The sequence below is a fragment of the Somniosus microcephalus genome, chromosome 2 (genome assembly GCF_052327205.1).
Source record: "Somniosus microcephalus isolate GS21.2 chromosome 2, FLI_Smic_1.0, whole genome shotgun sequence".
Lineage (NCBI taxonomy): Eukaryota > Metazoa > Chordata > Chondrichthyes > Squaliformes > Somniosidae > Somniosus > Somniosus microcephalus.
In genome coordinates, this window is record NC_140988.1 from 326779276 (window position 1) to 326797691 (window position 18416).

General features: G+C 44.0%; 1 protein-coding gene across 3 annotated transcripts in view; it reads right to left on the reverse strand.

The window, feature by feature from the left end:
- Nucleotides 1-9204: 9204 nt before the first annotated feature.
- c2h18orf54 (chromosome 2 C18orf54 homolog) overlaps nt 9205-18416 on the reverse strand; it is a 73768-nt gene continuing 64556 nt past the window's right edge. For all 3 annotated transcript variants that reach the window (XM_085974739.1, XM_085974722.1, XM_085974730.1), the window contains 2 exons: nt 17368-17441; nt 9205-9876 (listed from right to left, as the gene is read on the reverse strand). In XM_085974739.1, coding sequence (XP_085830865.1) covers nt 9786-9876; nt 17368-17441 — 165 coding nt within the window. In that variant the 3' untranslated portion in view covers nt 9205-9785. The remainder of the gene's footprint in view (nt 9877-17367; nt 17442-18416) is intronic.

An 18416-nucleotide genomic window follows, 5' to 3' on the forward strand; every position in this document is an offset into this window, starting at 1 on the left:
GGCGACGGACGGCCCTTGGACCTTGTCGCTCCCTCCTGGGAATGTACTCCTCCTCCTCCTCCTCCTCCTCCTGCTCCTCCTGCTCCTCCTCCTGAGGTGGTGGTCCAACGTCAGGTGGCAGTGCCTGAATCCTGCGGAGAGCCAGGTTGTGTAGCATGCAGCAAACTACGACAAATTGGGAGACCCGGTGCGGCGAATACTGCAGAGATCCGCCGGAACGATCAAGGCAGCGGAACCGCTGCTTGAGGACCCCAATAGTTTGCTCGATGATGTTTCTGCTCGTTTGATGGCTCTCGTTGTATGCCTCTTCAGCAGCGGTCCTGGGCGCGCGGAGCGGGGTCATGAGCCAGGTACACAAAGGATAGCCTTTGTCCCTGTGGTGATTATTCTTTATGTTTAGTAAGAAGTATTGTGATTGGTTGTTTGTTTCCTGCCTTGGGATATATGTTGTAATCTCATTAGTAGTTGATGTCATGTGATTTGTGGTGGCCATCTTAAATTCAGTTCTTTCCAGCCTTTAGTTGGGACTGGGTATTGAAGATGTGCTACAGGGTTTTTAAGTTAATAAAGCCTAGATTAGAAAGGCAAATCTATTCTTTATTTCAATTTATTAACTTTATGTCAGAATGGAGCGATATCTTCAACCAGAACGATTCAATGCTGACCCTAATTCTGCAGGAGTGGATGATAAATGGAAACACTGGTATTGTACATTTAAAAACTTTTTGGGCGTGTTGGATCAAGAGTCTCTAAATAAGCTGAATATGCTGATCAACTACATTGCTCCGGATGTGTATAAGTATATTTTGGACTGTAAAACTTACGAAGTGGCTATTTCTACATTGGAAAAGATTTTTGTTAAACCAAAGAATGAGGTATTTGCACGTCACCTTCTATCTGCCCGTAGGCAGCAGGTGGGAGAATCTTTGGATACTTATTTACAAACACTTCGGTGCCTTAGTGTTAACTGTAATTATAAGGCCGTGACGGCTGAAGAATATAAGGAAGAATCGGTACGGGATGCTTTTATTAATGGATTACTGTCTAGATCAATTCGTCAGCGGTTGTTAGAAAATAAGACTTTGGATCTTAAGAGTGCTTTTGAGCAAGCTTCTACATTGGATGTGGCTCAGAGAAGTTCGGATTCTTATGCTCTTTTTAATCGGCCTGTGACTGTGGTTTCGGCAGTTCCGGATGAAAAGGAATTATGTGGACTTAATAGGAGTGGTTTACTAGATTCTGAAACAGTTTCTACTTCAGCGGCTGTTGCCTCTAGGATTCAGAAGTGTTATTTTTGTGGGAACGTCCGGCACCCTTGTCTGAAGTGTCCTGCTCGGGAGGCTGTGTGTAGTAAATGCGGCAAGAGAGGTCATTACGCACGTGTGTGTAAATCATTAGGTTCAATTACCTCCTCTGTGACTATTCAGCCTTTAGATAGGGCGTTTATTGCATCAATTTCTGCTGCATTTGCTCATGGCCTAAACAAAGCTATAGTTACGGCCCAAGTTAATGGGTTGGAAGTGAAGGCCCTTATAGATATGGGCAGTACCGAGAGTTTTATAAGTCTTCAGTTTGTAAAGGAGAAGCATTTGAAAATTTCGCCTGTTTCCTATCAGGTGTGTATGGCTCAGACGACTCTCACTTCACAAGTAGCTGGTTGTTGCCTTGTGAAATTGATTCTTCTAGGTAATATGTATACTGATATATGCCTATCTGCTTTGCCTAATCTCTGTGCGGATATTTTGATTGGTCATGATGTGCTTCAGTTACACGAGTCTCTCAGTCTTTCATTTGGCGGGACTAAGCCACCTTTATCTATTTGTGGATTAACCTCTTTATCCATTTCTCCATTATCACTTTTTTCCAATTTGATGCCGGATTGTAAGCGAATTGCTACCAAGTCAAGAAGGTATAGCAGTCAGGATAGAGAATTTATTAATTCTGAAGTTCAACGTTTCTTATTGGAAGGAATCATTGAACCTAGTTGTTCGCCTTGGTGGGCACAGGTAGTTGTCACGACTAACGAGAGACATAAGAAACGAATGGTGATAGACTATTCCCAAACTATTAATAGGTATACTCAATTAGATGCGTACCCTTTGCCTAAGATTGATGAGCTTATCAATAAAGTATCTCAGTATAAGGTTTTTAGCACTATTGACCTAAAGAGTGCTTATCATCAGATTCCTATTGTTAAGAAGGATCAACCATATACGGCCTTTGAGGCTGGTGGAAAGCTGTATCAGTTTTGCCGAATACCATTTGGTGTTACTAATGGTGTTGCTTGTTTTCAACGGGCAATGGATGCTTTTATAAGTGATAACTCTCTCTCTGACACCTTTTCATACTTAGATGACATCACGGTGTGTGGCAAATCAAGGGTGGAGCATGATTCTAATTTAGAAAGTTTCCTTCAAGCTGCGGAAAAAGTTGGTTTAACTTTCAATAAAGAGAAGTGTACCTTTTCGACCACTGAGGTAAATCTACTGGGGTACATTATCTCGGGAAACAAGATTAAACCAGACCCAGAACGTCTGCGACCATTGATTGATTTACCTTGTCCTACTAATTCTAAGGCTTTGCAACGAGTTGTTGGACTGTTTTCTTACTATTCTAATTGGATTGCAAATTTTTCACAGAAGATCCGACCTCTTATTCGGGTTACGACATATCCTCTATCATGGGAGGCCAGGACGTGTTTTGATAATTTTAAAAAGGATATCCTTGGAGCAGTTGTGCATTCTATTGATGAGCAGGTTCCTTTTGTGATTGAGACGGATGCTTCTGATTTTGCAATTGGGGCTACTCTGAACCAAAATGGAAGACCTGTGGCCTTTTTCTCACGTACCTTGAACAATAGTGAAAAAAGGCATTCTTCAATAGAGAAAGAGGCGTATGCAATAGTAGAAGCACTGCGTAAATGGAGGCATTATTTATCGGGGCGACATTTTACGTTGGTAACTGATCAAAAGTCTGTGTCCTTTATGTTTGATGTCAAACATTTTGGAAAGATTAAGAATGATAAAATAATGAGGTGGAGGATTGAGTTGGCATGTTACCATTTTGATATAGTTTATCGTCCGGGGAAGGATAATGTTGCTGCTGATGCGCTGTCGAGGGCTTATTGTTCTGTGATTCACGGAGATACGCTTATTAATCTTCACAATGCCTTATGCCATCCTGGGGTTACGAGGATGATACACTTCGTACGCAGTAAGAATTTGCCCTTTTCAGTTGAAGATGTCAAGCGGATGACTTCATCATGTTCTATCTGTGCTCGGTGTAAACCGAATTTCTTTAAGCCTCAACGAGCTCATCTTATAAAGGCTACTTCTCCTTTTGAACGTTTGAGCGTCGATTTCAAGGGGCCTCTTCCTTCAATTACTCAAAACCGATATATATTTACTGTTGTGGATGAGTTTTCAAGGTTCCCTTTTGCTTTTCCTTGTGCAGATGTATCAGCTGCTACAGTTATTAAATGTCTGACTCAACTTTTGTCATCTTTGGGATGCCTGCGTATATCCATTCGGATCAGGGAAGTTCTTTTATGTCTTCCCAGTTGAAGGAATACCTTCAGAGTCGGGGAATTTCTACTAGCAGAACTACCCCGTATAATCCCCAGGGTAATGGACAGTACGAACGATACAATGGGGTGATCTGGAAGGCAGTTATGTTGGCTTTGACATCCCGGAACCTTAAGAATACACAGTGGGAAATGGTACTGCCTGATGCCCTGCATGCCATTAGATCATTGCTTTCAACAGCTACTAATGTGACCCCCCATGAAAGGCTCTTTAACTATCCGCGGAGATCTACTACGGGATATTCGGTACCTTCATGGCTTACTATGCAGGGACCTGTGCTGCTTCGACGCCATGTTAGATTGTCAAAATATGATCCTTTAGTGGAGGAGGTGGAGCTGTTGGAGGCAAATTCCCAATATGCTCATATTCGATTCCAAGATGGGAAAGAAAGTACCGTTTCAATTAAAGACTTGGCTCCTTGTGGTGGCCAGCCCTCTTCTGAGGATATTAACAATAGTCATGATTCAGATAATGTGGATGCTGTTACAGATACTACGAATATTTCCAATCCGACTGCAGATAATTATACTTCTATTAGTCAGCCATCGATGGATGTTCATGACCATCCCAGTTTACCTCCTGATGGGATTTCTAATCCGGAAACCGCTGAAAACCGGGATATGGATAGCCCTCCTGCAGAAGATACTTCTGTGTCTCCTGGTGTGGGAGGGCAAGGAATTTCACCAAGGTTGAGAAGGTCGACACGAACAAGATATCCGGTCGACCGATTGAAAATGGACTTTTAAATTGATAGTAATGTTTTAAAATTGTTGAAATATTATATTGTTTTAGTTGAGAGATACTTAATACTTATGTGCAATGTTACTAATTGTTGTTGCTTACTTAGTATTGTGTCATGTTGAATAGTTTTATTTTGTCTGTGCATAGTTTTAGTTGTAAATAATTAATTATAAATTGTAAAGGTTATTTAGGTTGGAGTATATTTTAAAAGGAGGGGTGAATGTGGTGATTATTCTTTATGTTTAGTAAGAAGTATTGTGATTGGTTGTTTGTTTCCTGCCTTGGGATATATGTTGTAATCTCATTGGTAGTTGATGTCATGTGATTTGTGGTGGCCATCTTAAATTCAGTTCTTTCCAGCCTTTAGTTGGGACTGGGTGTTGAAGATGTGCTACAGGATTTTTAAGTTAATAAAGCCTAGATTAGAAAGGCAAATCTATTCTTTATTTCAGTCCCCGAGTAGCCATCCTCTTGGGGGAGGCTGTGCCTCGAACATGTCATGCACAGTACTCTGCCGCAGGATAAAGGCATCGTGGCAGCTGCCTGGAAAGCGGGCATTGACAGCCAGGATGCGCTGCTTGTGGTCACACACCAGCTGCACATTGAGAGAATGGTAGCCCTTCCGGTTGCGATACTGCTCGCCATGCTCCAGAGGTGCCCGCAAAGCCACATGCGTACAGTCAATGGCGCCCTGCACCAAGGGGAAGGCCGCGAGTGTAGCAAATCCCACTGCACGCTGATGCTGGCTCTCCAGGGCCATGGGGAAGGAGATGAATTGGCGTCTCCTTCTGAACAGGGCATCGGTCACCTGGCGGATGCAGCGATGCACGCCGAACTGGGATATGTTAGCTATGTCCCCAGCAGCGGATTGGAAGGAGCCGGTGGCATAGAAGTTCAATGCCACCGTCACCTTCACTTCCACCGACAGAGACGTCCTGCACCTGAGCTTTGGACGCAGATCTCTGCGAAGCAGGTGGCAGATCTCTGCAACCACCTCCTTTCGGAATCTCAGCCTTCTTACACATCGCGCGCCACTCATGGTGAGGTAGGAGCGCTGCTGGCGGTATACCCTGACTGGGTAAGGCCTATGTTGCCGACGCCTGTTGCCCCCTCTGCCTCTAGCCAGGGCTGCCCCTCTGACCCCGCGTCTGCAAGCCCTACGCACATGGCGCTGAAACTCCGCGTTGGCACCCCATGCAACCCCCATCAAATGCTGGCAAACAGTCAAATTTCCAACAGGGCACTTGCAGCGCTTTGGCCTGAGTCCAAAAATACCTGAGCTATTGCTGCGCGAAACCAGTTAGCTCTCCTCCTTGTTGTGTGTCCAGAAATCCGTTGCACAAGAGTGTTTGCTGCAAAATGGCTGCCCTTTATACTGCAGGGTACATGCCCTTTAATTTGCGCTCCCCGGGGCCCGCGTCGGCTGTGTTGCGTTCCATTTTACAAACGCTCTGGCCGCCAGCCGCACAATGGGGCGGTCCGACTGAAGTTTGGAATCGGGGCGCGCAAAGGGCGTTGCACGAGGATGTGATGTCATTTTCTGCGCGCACAGCCGGGCGGGCGCTAAACTTTGCGCTGGCGCTAAGGGTCAACTTAATTTGGGGCGAGGCGCAAACTGCGCTGCACCCGGGCGCTACACGCATAGTGCCCGAAATTCACTTCTCTTAAGGCGCTAACTGCTGGCGCAACCAACTGAATTTCTAGGCCTGAGTGTCTCCGCTTCCACCAGCAGCAAATTCCAGGGCCTCACCACTCGCTGTGTAAAAAAGTTTTTCCTCACATCCCCCCTGTATCTCTTGCCCAAAACCTTAAATCTGTATCCCCTAGTCCTTGTACCATCAACTAGTGGGAACAGCCTTTCCCCGTCTAGTCTATCCTAACCCGTCATAATCTTGTACACCTCTATCAAATCACCCCTCAACCTCCTTTGTTCTAATGAAAACAAATCCAGCTTCTCCAACCTGTCCTTGTAGCTAAGATCCCCCATCCCCGGAACCATTCTGGTAAATCTCCTCTGCACACTCTCAAGGGCCTTCACATCCTTCCTAAATTGTGGTGACCAGAACTGGACGGAATACTCCAGTTGTGGCCTAACCAGCGCTTTATAAAGGTTCAGCATAACTTTTCTACTCAATACTGTACCTCTATTTATGAAGCCCAAGATCCCATATGCTTTGCAAGAGTCACCCGTGGCAATTCTCCTGTTCATTTTTATTTCCTTTTGGCCAAGCACCTCCCCATGCCTCGGACTTGTCATTTACCATGCGAAGAGTCACAGGTGCAAAGGAGCTAATAGATCAGATTCAAGCCAAAAGTGAGAAAAGAAACAAACAGATTTCTGCCACCTGTTCGACTTTGAAGCAGGTCAAGTTTTAGAGAAGGTTGACCAATAATTTTCATAACTGAAAACTGAACTATAAAACCTGGTTTTCTATCACAGCGTTTTAAAAAATGCAACACCAATTCATGTATCAGTCTATCCCCAGCACTGCGCATGCATGAATTAATCCATCTACAACAGCTTTGTACATGCATCTTGATCCGTCCGTACTTCAAGACAGGGGATCACTATTAATTTACATCGAATGTGCATGATCAATCTTGCCGTTCCATGTCTAAACCCGGTCCCCAGTCAAAATTTGAACTGGATTAAAAGTGCCAGCTTTAATGCAGTACCCATCAGTGCAAACTGCATGGGCCAGGAACACAAATAGCAAAATAGCCTTTACTATTTGGGACAAGGGCAGCAGGTGCATGGGAATACCCCATGTTCCCCTCCAAGTCACACACCATCCTGACTTGGAAGCATATCGCCGTTCCCTCATCGTCACTGGGTCAAAATCCTGGAACTCCCTCCCTAACAGCACTGTGGGAGTACCGTCACCATACGGACTACAGCGGTTCAAGAAGGTGACTCACCACCACTTTCTCAAGGGCAATAAATGCTGGACTTGCCAGTGATGCCCACATCCCAGGAATGAATTTTTAAAAATGTTTTAATCCGGAACAGCCCAGGATCTAGTTTTAAAAGAATAAAGTGCAGAAACTGAGAAACTGGATTTATAAACAAACTAACTTCAGTTGATCTAGCTCAAGTAACACTATGGGGTTGACTGGGGGGAGTGGAGGAATGAGGTAATGTAGGTAATCGATGAGACAAAGCAAATTGGAATGAAAATATATAATTGCCATTCAGATAACTGCGCTGGACCCTGCAATTATTCTATCTTCTCGCCAATTAACCACTGCTCTCTTGCCTAATCCACTAATTTAAGATTAGTAGTGAGTTAATTGTGAAACTGTTAAGAGTAGCTTTACAGATACTCCAAACTGCACGGCAACACAAACATTTCTGTTAGACTTCAGCAGTGCTTCTTATTTAAGCAGTTGCCAGGGGAACACAGCATCACCTAGTGGACAAGAGTGTTTAGTGCACGTAGAAAAGAAATGAATAAAAAATGAGGCCAAATACAGCCGATGCTGGAAATCTGAAATAAAACCAGAAAATGCTGGAAATACTCAGCAGGCCAGGCAGCATCGGTGGAGAGAGAAACAGAGTTTACGTTTCAGGTCGATGGCGTTTCATCAGAACTGGAAAAAGTTAGAGATGTAACAGTTTTTAAACAATAGAGGCAGGGAAAGGGAGGAAAGAACAAAAGGGAAAGTCGGTGATAGGGTGGAAGGTAGGAGAGATTAAATGGCAAAAGGGGATGGTAATGGGACGAGTAAAGAAACAAAAGATGGGTCTAGAGGAGCTGCGAATGGCAGCAGCAGAACCATTGCTAGCACCAGTTGTCCGAAAAAATGGAAGCAGTGGTTATGATCTGAAATTGTTGAACTCAATGTTGAATCCGGAAGGTTGTAAAGTGCCTCATCGAAAGATGAGGCCTGTTCTTTTTTTTCCGACTCAAAGAGTTTTGCCAAATTCCCAGCAGGCTATACTGTTTTCCAGCCGTTACTATGTTGCAACAGTTCAGTTTGTGCTAACGATTTTACAAGCCATATCGGGGCAGATAACGAGATTAGAATCATCAGAAACCTATCCGTGCCAACGTATTACAAGAAGTAGTTTACTGAAAGGGAGATCAATGAGAAAGCATGAAATGCAGAAATCCAATTTCACCCATCAAGTCCACTCCTGACAATTCATGTATAAACTGAACTGGCAGGCATTCTACTGAATTTATCACCTGGGGTAGGTGAATGGCCAGAGGGTAATTTGTGTGATTAAAAAACTGGCAATTTAATGGAAGGGCACACTAAAACTTGTATGGTATTCCATCATCTCAGCCTACGGTTACATTATATAACCTCAACGCCATTTTTCCAGAGTTTCAGCGGCTCTCTGCTGAAGTCACAGCAGACAAGCAGGCGAACCCCCATAGAAATTCCCCCACGTTATTTCCCTCCTTAGAGTGGTAGGCATTCTGTTCGCAAACTGCTGTTAGTGCCGCTCTAAGCAACTGCTAGACTAGCTCAAGTCGATTCTTTTGCCAATTTTCTCACCCTACAGAAAAGCAGTTCCATCCCATTCTGCACTTGCCCTGCATGTCCACAGCATAAATTAGAAGTTTAGAACGTGTGTAGGAAACATACCAAATCATCCTATCACTACTTGGGACAGTACCATTCGTGCAGTACCCTGCATCCCCAGGCCACCTTAAGATTGTCCACTGATGTGACGCCAAGCATCGATTGCAGAAATCAAATTGGGCAGTCGTAATTGTATAATTTGGACTAATTGACAGTCCCATGCTGATGTTGCGGATGAAAATGTTATCTTTGCTCAGCTTGAGAGGTAGCATGTTGTTGTGATAGAACCCAGTGCACTTTATGTGCTTGATCCTGATGGTGGCTAGCGGAGAAGAATTCTTTACCCTTATCAACAAGTATATTGCAATTTATTACCTCTCTCAAAAGCATTCAATGTGCTTCACATACAACAAATTACTTTGGAGTACAATGACGATTATGTAGGCAAACATGATGGCCTTGTTGATCACAGCAACATCCCACAAACAGCAAGATGAATGTCCAGTTAATCTGTTTCCTGGTGGTGTTGGATGAGGGAGGAATGTTGGTGTGGACGCTCTTCTTCAAATAATACCACAGGATCTTTATTATCCATTTGAACCAGCAGAACAGAGAGACGGAACCTCATTTTAATATCTCATTCAAAGGCCAACAATTCTTGACAGTGCAGCACTCCCTCAAGAGAGGGCCAAAAACCCATAATTTTCTCACCCAGGCAAAGGTAAACAATTGACTCAAACAAGGTTTATAAATTCAAAAGAGTATATCCTGGCATTAGAAGGGAATGGGGCTGTAGTCAGCTGACTCAAACCATCACAAACATGTCAGCACATTTTGATAATTCACTTTTCAATTTAAACTTAAAAAAATATATTTTATTAGTTTGCACAAGCCATTAGATTTTAAAATATTCTCCCTAATTGCTCATCATTCATGTTGATTTATCCGTGCTTCCTTTTCCTTCTTGGCACCGATATCGTCAACAAGCTCCTTCAGATGTTTCAAGTGATTCAGTGCCCTGGTGAAAGAAAGATTTCAGCTGTCACTACACGTTAACCTGCATCCATACACATTTAGGGGTTTGTTTCTATTCATACACTCGTTTGTAACTGAAAGCAGCAGAATAATACCAGATACCTGCCAGATTATCTGAATCTACTCTTTTATTTGCTCATCCTTTCTCTACAGTCCTTTCTCACGAATTTAGCCCGATTGCTTATTCCAGCTGATTTTGTAGATTTAAAATTGATGTATTGGCAGAAAATTGTCCCCTTGTGTGATAACAAAATAGACCAATTATTTAGCCATACCTGATAAGTAAAACCCATTCAATTCAGTAAGTCATGGTTAACCATAATGTAGCATTTTCTTAAAACAGTAGCACTTGCAATGTAGCCCACAGATAAAGGGGCAATATCAGCAACTATCACTGAATTTACCTAACTCCAAGCACAAACATAAATGCTTCCCAAAACTAGCTGCATGCTTCCTATCCAGACTTGTGCTGTACAAAAGGAAGCTAGCCATTTGAATACAAGAAACAATTTTAGTACTGAGGGATAAGAAATGCTACATACGGCAGCATTTATCATTAGAGATTCCAAATTCATATAAAATTTAATAATTGAGAACTGAGAGATTATAACAATCAGGCAAGACTGCACAGCCTGTGGCTCTTCTCTCCAGCAAAGAGAAGGCTTAGGGGTGACCTAATAGAGGTATTTAAGATTATGAAAGGGTTTTATAGGGTAGACGTAGAGAAAATGTTTCCACTTGTGGGGAGTCCAAACTAGGGGCCATAAATATAAGATAGTCACTAATAAATCCAATAAGGAATTCACGAGAAACTTCTTTATCAAGAGAGTGGTGAGAATGTGGAACTTGCTACCACATGCCGTAGTTGAGGTAAACAGCATAGATGCATTTAAAGGACATCTAGATAAGTACATGAAGGAGAAAGGAATAGAAGGATATGCTGATAGGGTGAAATAAAGTAGGGTGGGAGGAGGCTCGTGTGGAGCATAAAAACCGGCATAGTTGAGCCGAATGGCCTGTTTCTGTGCTGTAAGTTCTATGTAATTCTATGAAATTCAGCACATAATAACCTGTACTGGGGTATAAATTATGTCCTGCAGATCTCCTTTTGTGGGTGGGGACAAAGGGGAATAGATCTGCACACGTTTGCACTAGTATGAGTGACGTTTGTGCACATTGTTAAAACTGCATATGCACCTTCTACACTACTGAGACCTGTACACCATTTTCTAACAGTAATCTGCTCAAGCTGAACACGATCTAATGCATTAACAGTCATTAAAGACCACCAAAATCTATTTCCATTTTCCATGCAAAATGAAGTGCATCATCAGGTGAGGAGAAAAAATCCTTGAATCTTCCCAAGATAACTGGAAATTATTTTTCCAATGGAAATTTTACGGTTAGACAATGAGCCAGTAAAGCATTTCTGAGGATCCAATATATTTTGTTGCTGTGAAAGAGCTTCTACTTATTAAGCAAACTTTAATAAAATAATTTGCTGTAGGATCTTACACAGATGAGCATCTGTCCCTAGTAAATAAATTAAGATGATTTTTAATATGTACAGTAATGATAGCGCCAGATGGATTAGCTACTCACCTCATCCGATGAAGAAGTCTGATAAATTACAGGATTATAAACCAATTAACAGGACTGGGTTTTATTTAATAGATGTTACATGCACTGTTACAAAGATGCCTTGGATTGATTTCAAGTGGCATTGAGCCAAAAACATGAAATTAAATTAATATTAGGAATGGAAAGTCTATTCCAAAAAGTTTGGCACCATTTAACTACTACTTTTTGACTTGCCTTGTCCTCTATGCTACTCTTTTCAATCCTGGTGGTGTCCTGTACTATGGACTTTGGCCCTTCATAAAGAAAGAACAAAGTTGTATTTATATTGTGCTTTTCACACCCTAGGGATGTCCCAAATCGCTTTATAGCCAATTAATTACTTTTGAACGTGACAGCTCATTTGTGCATGGCATGATCCCACAAAGACCAATGAGAGGAATCACCAGTTAATCTGTTTTTGGTGGTGTTGGTTGAGGAATAAATGTTGGCCAGGATACTGAAGAACTCTCCAGCTCTTCTTTGAATAGTGCCATGGATCTTTTACATCTAACTAAGTGGGCAAACAAGGCCTTGGCTTAATGTCTTAAACAACAACAACAATAACTTGCATTTATAAAGTGCCTTTAACATAGTAAAACGTCCCAAGACACTTCACAGGAGTGTAATCAGACAAAAAAATGGAATCTGGAGCAGTTCCCATGGATTGGAGGGTAGCTAATGTTACCCCACTATTCAAAAAAGGTGGTAGAGAGAAAACGGGGAATTACAGAGCGGTAAGCCTGACATCGGTAGTGGGGAAAATGCTAGAGTCCATTATAAAAGATGTAATAGCAGAGCACTTGGAAAACAGTGACAGGATTGGACTAAGTCAACATGGATTTACAAAAGGTAAATCGTGCTTGACTAATCTACTGGAATTTTTTGAGGATGTAACTGGTAAAATAGATAAGGGAGAACCAGTGGATGTGGTGTATTTGGACTTTCAGAAGGCTTTCGATAATGTCCCGCATAAGAGATTAGCGTGTAAAGTTAAGGCACATGGGATTGGGGGCAAGGTATTGACTTGGATAGAGAATTGGTTGGCAGACAGAAAGCAAAGAGTTGGAATAAACGGCTCTTTTTCCGAGTGGCAGGCAGTGACTAGTGGGGTACTGCAGGGATCGGTCCTTGGACCCCAGCTAGTCACAATATATATTAATGATCTAGACAAGGGAACTAGATGTAATATCTCCAAATTTGCAGACGACACAAAGCTGGGTGGGCGTGTGTGCTGTGAGGAGGATGCCAAGAAACTCCAGGATGATTTAGACAGGTTGAGTGATTGGGCAAAAGTATGGCAGATGCAATATAACGTGGATAAATGTGAGGTTATCCACCTTGGTGTCAAAAACAGGAAGGCAGATTATTATCTGAATGGCAATAGATTGGGAGAAGGGGAAGTGCAACGAGACCTGGGTGTCCTTGTGCACCAGTCGCTGAAGGTAAGCATGCAGGTGCAGCAGGCGGTTAAGAAGGCAAATGGTATGTTGGCCTTCGTAGCGAGAGGGTTTGAGTACAGGAACAAGGATGTCTTGCTGCAGTTATACAGGGCCTTGGTGAGACCACATCTTGAGTATTGTGTGCAGTTTTGGTCGCCTTATCTGAGGAAGGATGTTCTTGCCATGGAAGGAGTTCAGCAAAGATTCACCAGGCTGATACCTGGGATGGCAGGAATGACGTATGAGGAGAGATTGGGTCGATTGGGCTTGTACTCGCTGGAGTTTAGAGGAATGAGAGGGGATCTCATTGAAACTTATACAATTCTGACAGGACTGGGCAGACTAGATGCAGGAAGGATGTTCCTGATGGTCGGGGAGTCCAGAACCAGGGGTCACAGTCTAAGGTTAAGGGGTAGGCCATTTAGGACAGAAATGAGGAGGAATTTCTTCACCCAGAGAGTGGTAACCCTGTGGAATTCTCTACCACAGAAGGCAGTAGAGGCCAATACATTAAATATATTCAAGAAGGAGTTGGATATATTTCTTCAGGCTAAAGGGATCAAGGGGTATGGGGAGAAAGCAGGGACCGGGTACTGAATTTGGATGATCAGCCATGATTGCATTGAATGGCGGAGCAGGCTCGAGGGGCCGAATGGCCTACTCCTGCTCCTATCTTCTATGTTTCTATGTTTCAAGCAAGGTTAGAGGGCAGGGAGGGGAAAAGACAAGTGGGAAGAGGAGAGAAGGGAGGGGAAAGGGGGAAGAGGAGAAAGAGGAAAGGGGAGAGGAGATAGAAAGAGAAGGAAAGAAAAAGAAGGAAAGGAGAAGGTAGAACAGGAACAGGGAGAGGGAAGCCAACAAACAATCTAAGCAATGGGGAAGTTAGGGGGGGAGTTGGTTTCCGAACCTCTGTCCTAGCACTTGGCAGAAGGCAAAGGGAGTCGTGGGGAAGAGGTCCCCAAGGGCAGAGAATGCTCATGATGGATGGGGACGGGAACAAAAAATCTTTCTCGGGGAGAAGGGTGTTGGAACAGCTGGAAACAAATCTTGGGGGTGGGGGAGGCAAATCCATAAATGCACCTCAGTGAGGGGGGAGTAAGGACTGTCAAGGCAATGGACCACTCTGCAGTTACTGCTGCCAGTGAGTAGCGGTTGCGAGTGGGCCAGCAGGTGATTACTGCAAAAGCTGTTCTGTTTAGGTAGTTTGGCACAGGTAGGGACCATTGAGAAGGGTTTTTTAGGGGGGGGAAGGGAGCGGAATCGCTCTGGTTAGTGGCATGCTTAATGTTGTATCTATGAGCATGCCAAAATCAGTCTCCGGGTGTCTCGACACTACTGTACTGTTGGTGCTGAAAGGTTTATAATCTCTGAACATTTATGGTTCGGTGAATTGGCAGGTGGAACAGGCAAGCTTCGAGGGGCCTTCTGGAAAAGTCCGCCAAATATACAAAGTAAGAGTGACACTGTACGGACCACATAAATCAAAGAGGCAACTGGAGTTCAAAATATTGCAGGGACACAGTGAAAAGAAGGGGTTTTTGGGCTTGTGGGAGGGTGCCATCAGGGGTATTTTACAACTGGAGGCCATCAAATGGGTGAGGAAGGAATGCCACTGAGCCAGGGAAGGCCTGCTAAGTGATATTTTAGAGTTTTAACAATGAAAGGGATTTGTAATGTATCCCCCAGGCTAAAAAGAAATTATAGTTGAGATATATTCAGCTGATTCTGATTTTTTCACATTATTTCACAAGCACAGCACAGGCAGAACATTTGCATTTTAAAATAAAACATTATGGGGGAGAAATTGGGTGAGTAGCGCCACCTGTTAGCGCCTAAAGAGGCAGTCAGTGGCTGTAGCGCCACTGGCTGCGTCTCCCGCGATATTCAGTAGGGGTGCTAATGGTGGCGTTAGGCATTTGCGCTGCACCGCCACCGATGACGTCATCAGTGTGCGCAGCGCCCCATTCGTGCCCCGTTCGCGATATTTGGTAGCGAACGCCGCAGTTGCGCCGTTCGCTACCCGCGCCCGGTTCACGGGGCCTTACTGTGCCGGCAGCGGCGCAAGTTAAGGTGGAGGTGCGGGGCGGCCGCCTTTTCGGTGGCCGCCTGCCAGCACCTCCGTCCCCGACCTCCTAACCACCCCCCCGCGGCATTGCTGGCTGTTTCCCGAGAGCCCGGCACTTCTCCTTGGTGCCGGGCTCATTTGCCGGCACTCGCGAGCGGGGATCGCGCTGTTGCAGGCACCTCCCCCTTAACAGTGGGAGGAAGGCCTGCAGTACCGCAGCGTGCCGTGGCGCTGCGGCACGTTGCACTGCGATATTCAGTTTCAGCGCCCTAAAAGGGACGCGGAGCGCCTCGAGCCTCGCCCGTGTCCCTCGAGCAGCAATGAAACTGAATATCTGACGATCGTTAAAGCCTCAAACGCTGCGCTAAATCCTGCGCTCAGGCGACTTTTGCACCACTTTGGCGCCCCAACCCAATTTCTAGGCCTATGACTCACTCATCGATTTTAACATAGGCAGCCAGTCAGGTTTTTGTAGCGAAAGCTGCAAAAGCTTTCGCCAAGATTAAGAAGTTAGAAATGCTGGATGGATAGAAGTCATCTTGTTTAAGTCAAGTAAGACAACCCACTGATGTGGGGAAGTGTGACATATTCTTTATTTTGTGTTATAATGCAGATAATTTTTACTGACTGAATTAAGTGAGTCCGATCATAACTGCTATTCTGTATGTTTGCCTTACTGTGAAATTAAGCAGCTTATCAATTTGTATCAGGCCTCGTATCACCAAATATTTGCTCGGTCCGCCTTCAGAGAGATTGAAGAAGTACACATGAGAAAGACATGAATATCAGGTTCAGGGCACAATGGGGTATTGTTTTTACACCCCCAGGTTATGCTATCGTACAAATAGATATGGGCATCCAAAATAAGGTGCTCAGGCTGCTTATGGGAGCAACTGAAGTCACTGAAACTGAGAAGATCCAATTTGTAATAGGAATGTTTCTTTCCTAAGTCATGCGCTACATAAATACAAGTCATTCTTTTTACAGGAAAATCTTATTACATGGTGGCTCAAGCCTTGAGTTCAACTGCTGTCTTGGCAGTGTTTCCAAGGCTGTGTACGCCTGGAGGATAAGGCTAAATGGGATTGTAGTTGGGAGCCTTCTAGCTTTGGAAATGCCATAAATGCCAAATGCATTTAAGAGTTTTTACAATCTTACTTTCAAATGCTTTTGTTTCTTCACACTAGGTCATCTTAACATGAGAATGTGACTTTTAAGAGAATTACTTAAGGGCTTTTAAGAATCAACTGTGAAATAGTGGGGTGACACACAATTGGTTTTATGATAATTGCTGTAGGAACATCATATTTTTGAGAACGGCTACAGTTTGAGTATTCCGGTCACAAACAACCACAACTTGCATTTATATAGCGGCTTTATTTGCGGTAAAGCAAAATTTGACACCAAGCCACATAAGAAGATATTAGGACAGGAAAGAGGTATTCTTTATTTTGTGTTATAACGCAGATAATTTTTACTGACTGAATTAAGTGAGTCCGATCATAACTGTTATTCTTTAACGGTATCTAACGAGCAACTTAAAGGAGGGAGAGGTAGAGAGGCTTAGGGAGGGAATTCTAGAGCTTAGGGGTCAGGCAACTGAAGGCGTGGCCGCAAAAGGTGGCGTGATTAAAATCAGGGAGGCACAAGAGGCCTGAATTGGAGGAGCGCAGAGATCGCGGAGAGTTGTAGGGCTGGAGGAGGTTAGGGCGAGGCCATGGAAAGATTTGAAAGTAAGGATGCCAATTTTTTTAATCGAGGCTTTGCCGGACCAGGAGCCAATGTAGGTCAGCGAGCACAGGGGTGATGGGTGAACGGGATTTGGTGTGAGTTAGGACACGGGGCAGCGAGCACAGGGGTGATGGGTGAACGGGATTTGGTGCGAGTTAGGACACGGGGCAGCGAGCACAGGGGTAATGGGTGAACGGGATTTGGTGTGAGTTAGGACACGGGGCAGCGAGCACAGGGGTGATGGGTGAACGGGATTTGGTGTGAGTTAGGACACGGGGCAGCGAGCACAGGGGTGATGGGTGAACGGGATTTGGTGTGAGTTAGGACACGGGGCAGCGAGCACAGGGGTGATGGGTGAACGGGATTTGGTGCGAGTTAGGACACGGGCAGCAGAGTTTTGGATGAGTTCAAGTTTATGGAGGGTGAAAGGTGCGAGGCCGGCCAGGACAGCATTGGAATAGTCAAGTCTAGAGGTACCGAAGGCCTGGATGAAGAAACTCCAGTTGCTTACTGTGCTCACATTGTGCCACTCAATGGTTTAACCAACTGGCACAACAACCTACCGCAATGCCCACTGATGATAGCTTTGCTGCAACCCAACATTTATATACCAAATTACCTTTGTAATGATTTGCTGCCAGGTGCCCCCTCAAAGTCCAAGCCCTGTGTCTGAGACATTACATTTTCAGATATCTGTTCAAAAGAAAAGCTTTATTTAACAATTGCATATAATCGTAAATGCACAATAATTACACGTAATATATTTTTTAAATGCCTTCAGCCCCTGATTAGTCTTTGGAAGTACACCAAGTGCCATCAAGTAGCTCAGTCGCCTTTAATTCTCTATTAAGCCCACATCCATCCAAGACTTGCTCTTATATTTGAGATCTTGAAGCATCTCTATCACACTCCTGGACAAGATTTTTAAAACTATCTGACAAGGAGACTTCTCTCACCATAGTCTCCAGTTTCTCTCACTCATATCCGTCCTTGTTTCTCTCTCTCTCTATATTATTGATACTACAGACACTGTTCCCCTGAGCTCCAAATACATCGTCCAACATGCTCTTCCTCTTCTTTGCCTCCTCATTGTATTGTAAATTGAAATTGTACTATCTGTCCGCAGGTTCGTGAAACTTCACAACTTCTAACCTTGCTGATTTAGCTTGCATTTTCTCCTGCTGTATTGCTGCTTGGTAGTTTCCTGCACTATGGCCTTTGACCTAGGTTTCTGAATTTAAAAAAATAATCTAGAGATAATAGGTAAGAGTCTATAGCCTAGAGGTTACTGGTAGTGCACTATTAAGGAGTTATTGGAAGGTTACTTTTAGTTTTTGATGGTTACACAGTTGGTTAACACATGATTTTGTCTTTTTTAGTATGTGAACTCCATTCAAGAGGCATTTAATTAGCTGAATAAGCACCGAGGAGGGCCTGAACAAAATCACTGAAGAATGGGGCATTCCAGATTAAGAAAGGCAGGTTTATTGAAATGGTGCTGGTAGCATAAATGCAAGGAGCCAGGGAGAACAGACATTTACTTACAGAACTGATGACAAGAGCACCCCCTCCCCCAATAAGCATCTGGTGCATCACATGAGGTGTCAGGAAGCAGATGGGACTAGTCAGCCACCAAAGCACTGGACATGGCTGGCCCTCACCAAACAC